Here is a 13,736-nt window from a genome sequence, read left to right as displayed (position 1 = left end):
CAAATATCTATATTATTTCTAATACTTAGAGAGAAAACACTGCATATCTCATCATTTAGAACAGAAATTTAAAAAGCCAATGATGAAAAAATAAATATCCATAACATTACTAACACAAAATATTTTTAAAAGCAAAAATTTAATTCATAATCTATCCAAACAGAAGTATACCAGAGATGAACTAACCAGGCAAATATTTTGATCCGAGGCCAAGTGTTAAACAATTACTGCATAAGAGACACATATTAGAAATTCAAAAACACAGACACTTAACTTTGCTTAAACCTTTATTAGTTCATGCTAATATTTTCAGTGCACCACACCACCTGCAACCTGGTCACTGACACACATCCACTGCAGTAGGACTGGGTCAGTGACTAGGTCCCAAACGGTATGATGAACAGTTCCACACCTAATGATAGAATGTTTATATGAAGTTAGAAGTCTTTGTGTATTTTGAATGACTAATAAGTGTCTTCCATGCTTTGAGTGAAGTACAATGGTTAAGGCTCAAAACAATTAGAAAACCTAATTAAAAAATAATTAGCTAAAACACTGCAACAGTGAAGAAGTGTTGCTTTGTTTTTCAATGCACTTGGATATTGTTTGTTTGCTATCAATAAACTTATGAGAAATGAGAGGAAACATTTAAAGACAGCAACTGCTTCTAATATGAGATATGTAGATAATTGTAATATTGTCATCGAGCCAAAGACATATAGATAATCTGTCAGATGTGATAACCTTCCCATTACCTTTTTTGAGCAAGAGCTTGATCGTTCAAAAGCAAATATAAACAGACAAAAGGAAAAGCTGGAAGTCAACCACACACACACACACAGTCCCTTTCTAGCTCTCTTTCTTTGTCTCGTGTGTGTGTAATATTATTTGCAGCATTACAGAAAAGATCTGGCTGTGTAGCAAGAAGCTTGCTTACCAACCATATGGTTCTGGATTCAGTCCCACTGCATGACACCTTGGGCAAGTGCCTTCTACTAAAGCCTCGGGCCAACCAAAGCCTTGTGAGTGAATTAGGAAGACAGAAACTGAAAGAAGCCCATCTTGTGTGCATGCGTGTGTGTGTGTGTTTGTCCCTGCTCCCACCATTGCTTGACAACCAATGTCAGTGTTTATGTCCCCGTAACTTAGCAGTTTGGCAAAAGAGACCCATAGGATAAGTACTAGGCTTACAAAGAATAAGTCCTGGAGTCAATTTGTTCAACTAAAGAAGCCTTTAACCCTTTAGTGTTCAGATTATTCAATCAAACATAATGCCTATTGATTCCCATTGATTTGAATTAATCATGCATTATCTCATATCTTCAAGACCTTGATGGGTAATTACTTAATGTAGAATAACATTGTAGGGTAGGTGTGAAAGCCTGATCTGGTCAGTTTGAACATAAAACAGATTAAATATTTTGGCTAGATATGGCCGGTTTAAATACTAAAGGCGTAAGGCAATGCTCCATCATAGCTGCAGTCAAATGATTGAAACGTGTAACAGAATAAAAGAATAAATATGTCTAGGCCAGTTCAGAGGCAAAATATGCTAGTATATGGAGAGAATATGCTAGCATACATATAGGCAGACCTACATATATATATATATATTATACTCCGTGCCGGTGGCACGTAAAAGCACCATCCGACCATGGCTGTTTGCCAGCTCCGTCTGGCACCTGTGTGGGTGGCACATAAAAAGCACCCACTACACTCATGGAGTGGTTGGCATTAGGAAGGGCATCCAGCCGTAGAAACACTGCCAGATCAGACTGGGCCTGATGCAGCCTTCTGGCTTCCCAGACCCCAGTTGAACCGTCCAACCCATGCTAGCATGGAAAGCGGACGCTAAATGATGATGATGATATATATATATATATATATATATATATATATATATGCTTTATGAGTGTGTATGTATACATACACACAAACATATACAAAAAACATTTTCCATTATATAAACATGTTTTGTAAACACATTTTAGAAGTGTGTTACATATTTAATATTTGTACAGCATTTATATAAAAATACACGTTACATACACACACCATTCATTCCTTAAGTTTTACTTTTTTCATTCTACTTGCCTTTTAAAACTGGTGGACAATTTTGTCAAGGAGTAATGTTAACCTTTGGTGTGTGTAGCTCAGCACTTTCTCATGCACAGCACAAAATGTAAACATACACACACATAATTGGGCTTCCCTACTGTTTCAGTCTTATCTAATAGAAGAACAAGGTATGTGTGCAGAAAATAGTCATTTGTGATTCTGCATCATTTTAAATCACTTCATTTCCACAACAGCTGAAATCAAGTCGTCTTTCAATTAGGTATCAATACCTTGATCTGTTATCTTGGCATAAGGTTCTTTCTATAGTACAAGTAGAAGGCCTGAAATTTTGATTTGGGGGTGAGTGGAGAAATAGTTGATTACATCAACCCCACTACCTGACTGGTGCTTATTTTATTGACCCTGAAAGGATGAAAAGTAAAATCAAACTCAGCAGGATGTGAACTCAGAACCTTAAAGCCAGAAGAAATGCTGCCCAACATTCTGTCCGCTGTCCTAACGATTCTTATTAAAATAATTTCGAAAAATAAGAGTAAAAATGACCCACATTATTTATGGGCTGACCCAACACATAACACAAATGATTAAAAATTTATATGTTGTTTAATGCTATTGTTTTTTCCTTTTGTTATCATTTAACATACATTTTTCCAAGTTTACATGGGTCTGAGGAAATTTGTTGAAGCAGATTCTCTATCGCTGGATGTCCTTCCTGTAGCCAACCCTCATCATCATCATCATTTAACGTCCGCTTTCCATACTAGCGTGGGTTGGACGATTTGACTGAGGTCTGGTGAACCAGATGGCTGCACCAGGCTCGATTCTCATCTGGCAGAGTTTCTACAGCTGGATGTCCTTCCTAACACCAACCACTCCGAGAGTGTAGTGGGTGCTTTTACGTGCCGCCAACACGAGGGCCAGTCAGGCGGTACTGGCAACGGCCATGCTCAAATGTTTGCTTTTTATGTGCCACCTGCACAGGAATCAGTCCAGTGGCACTGGCAATGACCTTACTCGAATGTTTTTTCACGTGCCACCAGCACAAGTGCCAGTAAGGCAATGTAGGCAACGATCACGCTTGGATGGTGCTCTTAGCGCGCCACTAGCACGGATGCCAGTCATCGAATTTGATTTCGATGTAATCAACTTATTCCCCACGAGCAGACATGTTTTTCACAGAAGACTGGAAGCAAGGTAATATTTTCTCTTAGCTAGACAGGAAGCTTCTTGATTGCATAGCCATGCCTGTGCCTACACAGGCACCTAACTTTTTTTAAAAAAAGGATCCCATTCTAATTAATTAATGCATTACTAGCTTACACAGAGGGAACAATTAGGAGCACAAGATTCTTTTCTAAAATGTGTAATCATGCTTGCAACCACATATTAGTAAAGACAAAGAACTTGTACAAGAATATAACTCTTTTACTTGTTTCAGTCATTTGACTGCGGCCATGCTGGAGCACCGCCTTTAATCGAGCAAATTGACCCCAGGACTTATTCTATAGGACTCTTTTTGCCGAACCACTAAGTTACAGGGATGTAAACACACCAGCATCGGTTGTCAAGCGACGTTGGGGGGAGAAACACAGACAAAAACATACACACACACACACATATATATATATATATATATATATACATACATATATATATATATACATACATAGATACATACATACGACGGGCTTCTTTTACAGTTTCCGTCTACCAAATCCACTCATAAGGCTTTGGTCGGCCAGAGGCTATAGTAGAAGACACTTGCCTAAGGTGCCATGCAGTAGGACTGAACCCGGAACCATGTGGTCTGTAAGCAAGCTACTTACCACACAGCCACTCCCACACCCAATATTTTTTAATAATTCACTTTGAAAATGTATCAAAATACTGCTGACAAATTCAAAAGCTTCCTTTAACAAAAAAAAAATAAAATAATTGTAATGAAGTGATTTCTATGATTACAGACATACAAAAACTAACTTGATCACATACAAGATCATAAATGAATACCCCGACCACAATGCTTCAGCCAGAGTTTTTATACATAAAATCAAACACTATCTAACAATGTGTTAAAACTGATATCACCACCATCATTTAATGCTGGTGTGGGTTGGGCAGTCTGACCAGAACCAACTGCACCAAGCTCCTCCAAGGTCTGCTTTAGCAAGGGCATCGAAGGTCATGCTAACACTAATCACACTAATTACAAAGTGTATGGGATGCTTTTTTTCTTTTCTTTTTTTTTTTTTGTGACACCAGCACTAACGAGGCCATCAAGTATAAGTAAGACAAAACCCTTTAACTGAGTGCGCATAGTGTTAAATGAGGTGAAAGTATGAGAGAGAGAGAGAGAGATGGTGAAGAGGACACACAAGGTGAATAAACCATAAAAACCATTATAAACTGCAAACAAACTAAAAATGAAAGCCTCTAATTTCAATTAAATATAAGCATGAAATATAATAAGCAATACATTTGAATAATTTTTTTTACAAACAATAACATAAGTGAATATGAAAAAATGTAACCAAAGTGATTTACATGCCTATGTCTAGAATAATCTCTACTGATAAAACTTCAGCTTCCCATGCTCTTGCAATAGAGAACACCTTATGCACATTGTCAGTACGCAAAACAGTAAATTAGCACAAAAGATCTGCATCAACATGTTAATCCTACAAAATATTAACGACTAAAAAAAAAAGGAGACAAAAGCAAATTTTCAACTGCAACACACAACACTTCCAGATGTACATAAAATAATGATCTACACGAAAACCAAAAACAAAACACACACACAGACACACACACACACACACACACACACACACAATTCATCCTTAAAATTTGACATCTCCACCTTCTGGCTCTGAAATATGAACTTTTAAGTAAAAATGTTCTTAGACTCTTGAATATCTGTCTTAAGTATATTCAAACTATATCCAGTAGTAATTCATACTTTTAATCTTGATCCATTAAGCAAGAAATGAAGGCAAGTTTTGCAAAAATCAAGCTTGTTAAGATTAATTAAAATATTAACTCGTTTCCTAGTTTGCTTTCACGCTGTCTTAATCTCTATGTCCTAAGTTATTTACATGCATACTTTCCCACGCACACATTCTTGCATTAAGACTGAATCAAAAGGGTTTCAATGTTATTGGCTACCATCTGAAGGTAATGCACTATATCTACAAAAGTCAAAGTTATTAGTTCAAACAACTGCATTTTCTGCAAAAAAAAAAAAACTATAAAAATGTAAAAAAATTTAGTTAAATATTGTAGCAGATTCTATACTTTTAATATCACCCATTAACCATCCAGAAGCAAAGTTGTTACCATTTTATAATTATATATATATATATATACATATATATATATATACATATACATATGTATGTATTTTGTACTCTAGTGTGAGAGAGAATACGCTAAGTGTCATATTGAGCCTAAATCAATTTAAGAAGGATTCTTAATTGTGTGTGTGTGTGTGTGTGTAAAAGTAAATAGTCTGCAAGGGATGTTTAAAAGTTAAATAAAGCCTAGAAACAAATCATTTGAAAATAGTGGGCACAAAATTTTGACCAAGAAATAACGGATCAATATTTTGTGCCAAGGCACATACGCATTGGAAAGATGCAGCAACTTAAATAAGGATTGGCTACCAAATTTAATTACAGAAAAAATTTTCAATTTGTATGAAAAAGTAGTTGGGAGTAAATTTTCTATCCGTAAGCCAACTTTTAATCTTATAATGCATCCACCTGCTTCCAAATTGCAAAGTGCCAACCCTATTGATAGCAAAAGTTCTTCACAGCGTTTTAGCTGACAAGGAATCTGAGGAAGAGATAAATGTGGGCGAGAGAGAGATAACTTACCATCATGTTGATCACCTAGGAAAACAAAGACATAATCAAACAGATTTTATTAGTAAAGATGAAATGCCTACCCTAGTGAAAGGTTTTTTAAAAAAAGTATTATTGTTTGTCAAGGTTTTGAAGTGGGAACATTGAAGTTCAGCCAGCTAAATGGGTAGTGTGTAAAAACAATCTAATGAAATAAGTCCTATCTTGATTTTCTTTTTATTATTATTATTATATTTCAGAATTTTTTTTTTTTTTAAATCTATTAAAATGAACTTATACATAGGTGCTTTTAATTATATGAGCCAATTATAGTTCGTAGTGGAGTTCGTGTATTTTTTCCTTGAACCAAGAATTCAAGAAACTGAATTCTTGAACTAACCTTTTAAATATTTAACTCACCAACAGCCATCTCTCTCTCCACAACTCTCTTTCTCTGATTCCATTTCAGGTTTACTTATATTGAGGAATAAGGAGGGAGATAGAAAGAGAAAGAAAGAGAGAGGAGGGGAGAAAGAGAACAATCTGCGGCCCTTGTAGGCCTTCTTGTTTATTCAGCTTTCCACTCTCATATTTTGGGGTTTTTCAAAACAATACACCGGACATCAACCCATCTAAAGCTGGTACAGGTTTCCAGCCAGTTGGAATGAATCTAAAGAAGTATTGTTGCATCTCGTCTTGCACATTTATTCAATCAGGATTTGAAATGACTACACTTATCAGCTCTCCAACAATACTTTCATTTTGTTTTCTCCACCCACCCACCCCCCGCCATTTTTAATTACTCCTAAATGATTTTATTTCTCCATACTGCTGATTCAGCAGTACAGTCTTGTATACTTACTTAGTGAATCAGTCAACACTCTCTTGGCAAGCATAACAAAGGACTGGTTTTGCTGATGAGCTCAGAACATGACCAAAACATGCTTGGAATTATCTCTGGCTGATATTTTATTTTTCTATTTCAGAATATTTCAAGACTGATATTCATCATCTATTTTTACCATTTAACTGCCTCCACATTCTTACATCCCGATCAATGTTTTTAACACCATAACTCTTGCTCCCCTCTTGCAATTTTCCTGTCACTGCTACCTCTTCCATTCACCCCCTCAACCACACAGCCCTATGTAAACACATTACAGAGGAGCGTGAACTCTTTAAACCTTATGGGGTACAAGGTGAACCCCACAAGTGTTGACAGCACAATAAAACCCAACCAGAACATTCAGTAAGTGCTCAGCAAGACAAGGACTCGTGGTCTCGGTGTTGTTGAGGGCATGACAACACCTTTGGAACCAGTACCACAAAAAGTATCAAGCCATAGGAAGCAAAATCATAAAACGAAATACATAAATGAGATATGGTCCTCTCACTTGTCTAACAGAACAGTAACTCCAAATAAGAACCGGTTCAAAACATGATGACCCATCTAACCCATACCAGCATGGAAAAGCAGATGTAAAACAAGGATTTATTTTTAAGTCAAATCAGCCTTTTAATGTTCCCTGCATTAACTTACCTATTATTGGAGCAGCTTTGTGAAGGTGTCTAAGTAATTTTTCTTGCAGCTACACTCATCATTATTAATCATTAGGATTTATAACGATGAATGTAGCTGCAAAGTATTATACTTTGACCTTTTGGTTTATCCCCACTCTTTGCCTGTAACCTATTTAAAACCTATTTTCTTACATTTATTTTGTGTCCAATTTCAACAAAACTATCTTTTGCAAACAGAGTTGAAGACCTTCAGTTTCCACCAAAACAGTTAATCTCTATTTGACTTAGCTAACACCAAAGGGAAGATATCTAATATGCAGAAGTAGAAATAATCCCTCGTCACTGTTGAAATGTTTTGTGCACCTACTAATCAACTTCATGTTTGGTAGAACGTTAAAAGAATGCTATGGTTATTTAGTTTGTCATTATTTATATAGAACAAAATTATTTATACAAAGGGATATCAGGCTTTATCGTCACTTTGAGACTCAAGAACAATGATTCTTTTGACATCATTGCTCTTCACATTGAAAATCTTAGTTAATTCATTTATGATGACTCCTAATACTATCATGTCAAAACATCCCTTAACAAAAGTAATTCCAGTATTGAAATAATTTTGTGTAATTTAAAAAAAAAAAAAGGAAAGAAAAGAAAGAGTAAATTTGGGCAGTAACTTTATGACCTTCTCTTGTGTAACATATATGAACTGTTGTTTCTTTGAGTTCTGATTAGCAATTACAAGTTTTTAAACTAATTGTTTATATTCTGCATTTCATATAGCAAACCTATACAAAGAATGATAAGGAAAACATAATAATTCTGAGATAAAGAAAACAATATAAAATTTAAACCTCCAGAAACCCTGTGTCAGTCAGAGTAGTGGAGTGGCAACTACTGTTAAAATCTACAAATGGGTCCTTGGTAGAGGGTTGGGGTCACTAACAATAAACATTAAAAAAAAATGTTTGATTCAACAAAATATATTTATCAGGACATGTGGCAAAGTCAAGAGATCTCTCACTGGTTTTTAATTTTGTAAAAGAGTGATAAAAAAAAAAAAAATTCCTAATGATCTTTCAAAATTCACAATTCATAGTAAAAACATTCAACAAACAAAAATGGCAAAAAATTATAGTAAAAACATTCAACTGGAATTCTATCTCAAAATAACCAAATCTTGATACATTAAATAAAAAAAAATTTGTTTTTGTTTCCTCAACAACAAACCCAGTTACACCACATATACAAGGTGGTATCAAAAGGTTCCAAGACTAGTTATGATTCATAAACAATAACTTATTTACCCAAGTTTTAACATCACCAGCAGCAATACACTGGTCCCAGCATTCCTACCACTTTTGGAATCTGGCCTGGAAATTGTTTTCTGTAAGCGAGTCGAGGACCTTCAGCAATTTGCTCTGGATCTCAACAATGGTGACCTTTAAGCTGCATTTTTCATTTTGGGGAAGAGATGGAAGTCTGCAGGTGCTAAACCTGGCAAATAGGATGGGTGTGGAAGCGATACCATGTTTTTGGCAAGAGAACTCTGTGAAGAAGTCAATTCTTTGCTCCACAGATCCAGGCACTTATGCCAAATATCCTCCCTTAGACGCTTCAAAACACTGCAGTAGAACTCTTGATTAGCATATACGTGATCACAAAAACACAAAATTCACACTTTGCGAAGTAAATACAGTGACATCACTCGGCACACTGCCTCACGAAGGTCACTGCTAGCTCTCCCTGGGCCCACACAACTGTTGTCACACTACAGAACTAGTCTGGGAACATTTTGATTTCACCTTGTATTTTATCCTCTCGTCATAAAACTCACTAATGGACTTTTTCCAAAATAAACTAAGGAACACATTCAACTTCTTCATTTCTGTAATTTCAATAATTCATGATGTGTTAACTAATGACTAACAACCTACACTTGTTTAGATCATCTTCTCACTCTATTCACACACACACACACAAACAACAACAACAACTAAAAGTCACATGAGACATTTAATTCTTGATATCAACCTGCCTGAGGCCACCTCTGGTTCTTCGATACAAACTTTCTGTTTTAAAAGCGATCTAAATTAAAACCTTCCAACAAAATTTCTTGTTAATTAATGTTCCAAACACCAGCTTCATAATGACAGTTATTTTATTAAGTTCTTCATTATATTCGAAATTAATTCAAATAGAAGCAGTGCATTTCAACAGAAATTTTGTAAGAAAGGGGTCAGCTCTTTTGATAGTAACCTACCAGAGAGACCCCACCCTCCTGGTTCTATGATACAAACTTCCTGTTTTAAAGGGATGTAAATTGAAGCCTTCCAACAAAATTTCTTGTTAATTTATGTTCCAAAAAAACAAAGTTATTTTACTAAATTCTTCGTTATTTTAAAAATTAATTGAAACAAAAGCAGTGCATTTTTAAGAAAAATGTTGTAACAAAAGGGTTGAGTGTAAAACATTTTACATTGAATTTGTTTTTTGTTAGAAATGCCAAAATTCAGAAACTTAAAGCGGATATAATTTAGAATTCACAATCATGATTAACCCTTTAGCATTCAGATTATTCTGTTAAATCTATCTCATTTATTCAATTGTTTTGTCTTAATCATGCATCATCTCATAACCAAGATGTTGACAATGGGATTGTTTCTTTTTGGAATGACATTGTAGGGTAGGTGTGAGAGACCAGATCTGGCCTGTTTGAACATAAAACAAGTAGAATATTTCGGCCAGATATGGCTGGTTTAAATGCTAAAGGGTTCATTTCAACTATTTCAAAAGGTTAATTAAAATTCCATTTCTGATGAAGAAACAATAATGTAAATTTTAACATACATGGCAAAGTTTGTCTCCTTTTTAATAGGCTTTAATCAGAATTCCAATTCTATTTTTTAAAAATTAATAATTAAAGTTTTAATTAAATCATCATCAGCCCCCAGACATTAGCCCTTTTGATGTCAACCCACCTTTGGTTCTGTAGTACAAATGTCTTGTTTTCAAAAACACTATTTTAATGATAACTAAGTTTCGTTTTTGGATTTGGTTTGCAAGATTCTTTATATGAGTTCATGTGTTGAAGCCAGATAACTAAGTTATTTTATGAAAGTCTTATATTTAAAATTAATTGAAAGAGAAAGGGAGAATCTCAACAGAAAGATGATAACAAAAGGGTTAATGACTTGAGACATAGGACACAGAGGGCTGGACAACCAATTTTCATGGAGGTCACAACATTCCCTGAATGAGACACTAGTCCATCACAGGGTGTACTCATTAACAGCTGAGTGGACTGGAGCTATGTGAAATTAAGTGTTTTGCTCATGAAGACAACACACTGCCCAATTAAGGAATCTAAATCATGTGATTGTGAGTACAACACCCTAACCACTAAGCCATTATCAATTTTCATTGGAAATCGTAGCTGTGATACCAGTGCCGGTGGCACATAAGAGAACCATCCGAACGTGGCCGTTGCCAGCGCCGCCCCAACTGCCTCCGTGCCGGTGGCACATAAAAAGCACCATCCGATCATGGCCATCTGGCATGTAAAAAGCACCCACTACACTCACAGAGTGGTTGGCGTTAGGAAGGGCGTCCAGCCGTAGAAACATTGCCAGATCAAACTGGGCCTGGTGCAGCCTTCTGGTTTCCCAGACCCCAGTTGAACCGTCCAACCCATGCCAGCATGGAAAGCGGATGCTAAACGATGATGATGATGAAGTAATTTTCTGCAAAAATATTCAATCTCTCGCAAGACCTTCCATTCAAATTGAAATTATTATTTATATGTTGAAGCCAAACATGCTAATTAAAGAAAATGCATCTATTTCTTTAAATACATTTTGCATTATGTCAACAAAGTGTTTTTCTCAATTTTAGGCTGCCTTTAGCTTATCGTTACTATTGTTATTATCTAAAGTTAATTACCCCATGTCTAACTATTTATTAATATTTCTGATGTTAGCTAAATAGTTAGCTGACACCAGAAACATGCTAAAACATTTGCTGTCCTTTGCACTATTGGTAACTGCAGCACTTACACAGTATGATTTGTATTATTACATATCTATATGGTTATACTAATTACAAAAGTGGGGCAGATTGACAGCCAATGCAGTGTTGGATAGAAGAATGGTCGGCAGTATCTGTTATAACTATCTGCACTCTGATTCATATCCCACTAAGTTCAACTTGTCCCTTCCTCCCACCCTGAAGGGATGAAAGGCAACGTCTACGGCAGTGAACTGGCAGAATTGTTAGAACATCAAAGAGGATGCTTTGCAGTATCTGTGCTGGCTTAGTGTAATCTGAGTTCAAATCCTGCTTGGATTTAAAAAAAAAAAAAAAATACAGCTCTTTGAAATACCAATGGGAACGTAGTGTCCCTGGCTCCATCTGATCAACTGCCATCTCTATTACACCTATCTATTGTATATACCCTGAAGATATTGGGTACTAGATGTTACTAACTACTTTTAAATGTCACTTCCTAGATCAAGTCAAGCAACATTTCAAATTTCTCCCAATTAGTGGGAAGCCAATTTGTCTAGATTTCTTTGAATCTCAGTGTTGCACTCGGTTCTTAGCTCTTTTACAATGATTTCAAAGAGTAGAACAAAGTAGAGAGAAATTGCAAGCAAGACTTGAGGGCCCCCTCAAGTGGACTACCCAAGAAGCAATCAATCTTACATCAATTTTCCTAGCACCCACAATGACACTCAATACCCGAAACATGGAAAATGTCCAATCAAGGACAAATGCATTAGCCACTAGACACATTTTTTTTCTCTCCTTGTTTTTTTTGTGTCCCTTTCTGTAGAAGAGCGTAGGCTCGAAACGTAAAAGATTTTTTCTATTCCTGAGCGTTATGCTAATACAACTGTTTGTTTTGTACACCACCTGTCTTCGTCTTTTGTTTTTTTCGTAAACTCTCCCTATATATATATATATATATATATATATAAACTAGCTAATTCTAGCTGTTGTACCAAAAAATATGGCAATGTCTTCACTGAAATCCAACTACCTTGATTATACCTTGCACTTAATTTCTTTTTTTTCTTCTCCCAGTTTGATCATCTCCCACTCGCAAAACATAATATCCTACCACATAATTACACAAAGATAAAAATGTCTTCATATGAAAAAAAAAAAACACTCACTAACATACAACATTAACCAATAAATCAAAGGAGAAAAAGGCAACAATATTCTAGCTTGCAACCTTGAGTTAATTTGTGCACTGGAAATGTGACAGTTTTATCAGCTAACTTAAAATGCAATATATCTGCTGTTCTCATTAATCACGCTAATATAAGGATATGCGATTGTTACACTCAACCTTATTGTATATTGTGAATAAGGATAGCAAAGCACTTGCTTACTAAAAACCAATCAGTGTCTAATATATATTATTGCATTTTAGTGCTATGAAAAAATTAATAGTTAAATGCGTGAGGATTCGAACAGAAAATTAAAATAGATGTGTAAGCTCAATTTTCACAGATAAAATTAGTAAAGTTTCACCATAAAAATTGTAAAATGTAAAGTGTTTTTCTTGCTATAAAATACAAAGTTATTCGAATAATATGTATTAAAAGTATCCAATGCTTACTGTAAGGGTTAACTTTTTTTTACTTGAATCTGCTTGCTTCAAGAGAGCTGATAACTGTAAAATAGTAATTTTTCCTTTCTCATGGCTAACAGCCAAATGTTGTCTTTTACCATGGGGAGATGCTAAGACACACATAGCAACACGCCGCACCATATGAGCAGTGATCAGTTGACGGATGGCTTGACCTTGATCTCCACTATAGTTCATGCGGACATTTTCAAAGGCTCCTTCTTGTGAGCCCAAAGTTACAGTCTACAAAGAGAAAATAAAATAAAATAAAATAAAAAAACACCAATCTCACTAATAAACTCTTATCTCATATTTATTTTTCAGATACACAATTACATTCAAATAACTTCAAATATGCTTTTGAGAAACAGATAACATACTTTTAAAGAACATTACCATTATATTACAATTAATACAAAAGTACCGCAAGGCATCCCATCTGAGGCGACAATAATTCAACCGATACAATATCTTGGATTAGTGGGTTTTCGTTTTTTTATCGACCCCTAAACAAATGAAAGACAAGGCTGACCCCAGCATACATATTTACTACTGATATGGGAAAGCAATTGGCTTTTGACCATGGCTTCCTAAGAACTGTTAGAACATTAGACAAGATATCTTAAGGTATTTGTTCCAGCTCTTTGTGTTAT

General features: G+C 35.4%; 1 protein-coding gene across 12 annotated transcripts in view; it reads right to left on the bottom strand.

Annotated features, from left to right (window-relative positions):
* LOC115223172 (E3 ubiquitin-protein ligase UBR4) overlaps positions 1-13,736 on the bottom strand; it is a 197,368-nt gene that overhangs the window by 107,436 nt on the left and 76,196 nt on the right. For 7 of the 12 annotated variants that reach the window (XM_036512184.1, XM_036512187.1, XM_036512188.1 and 4 more), the window contains 2 exons: positions 13,075-13,326; positions 5,958-5,972 (listed from right to left, as the gene is read on the bottom strand). In XM_036512184.1, the coding sequence (XP_036368077.1) occupies positions 5,958-5,972; positions 13,075-13,326 (267 nt within the window). The remainder of the gene's footprint in view (positions 1-5,957; positions 5,973-13,074; positions 13,327-13,736) is intronic. The other 5 variants (XM_036512186.1, XM_036512193.1, XM_036512190.1 and 2 more) reach the window with 1 other exon arrangement.

The sequence above is a fragment of the Octopus sinensis genome, linkage group LG22 (assembly GCF_006345805.1).
Source record: "Octopus sinensis linkage group LG22, ASM634580v1, whole genome shotgun sequence".
NCBI lineage: Eukaryota > Metazoa > Mollusca > Cephalopoda > Octopoda > Octopodidae > Octopus > Octopus sinensis.
This window is presented reverse-complemented; position numbering and strand designations above follow the sequence as displayed.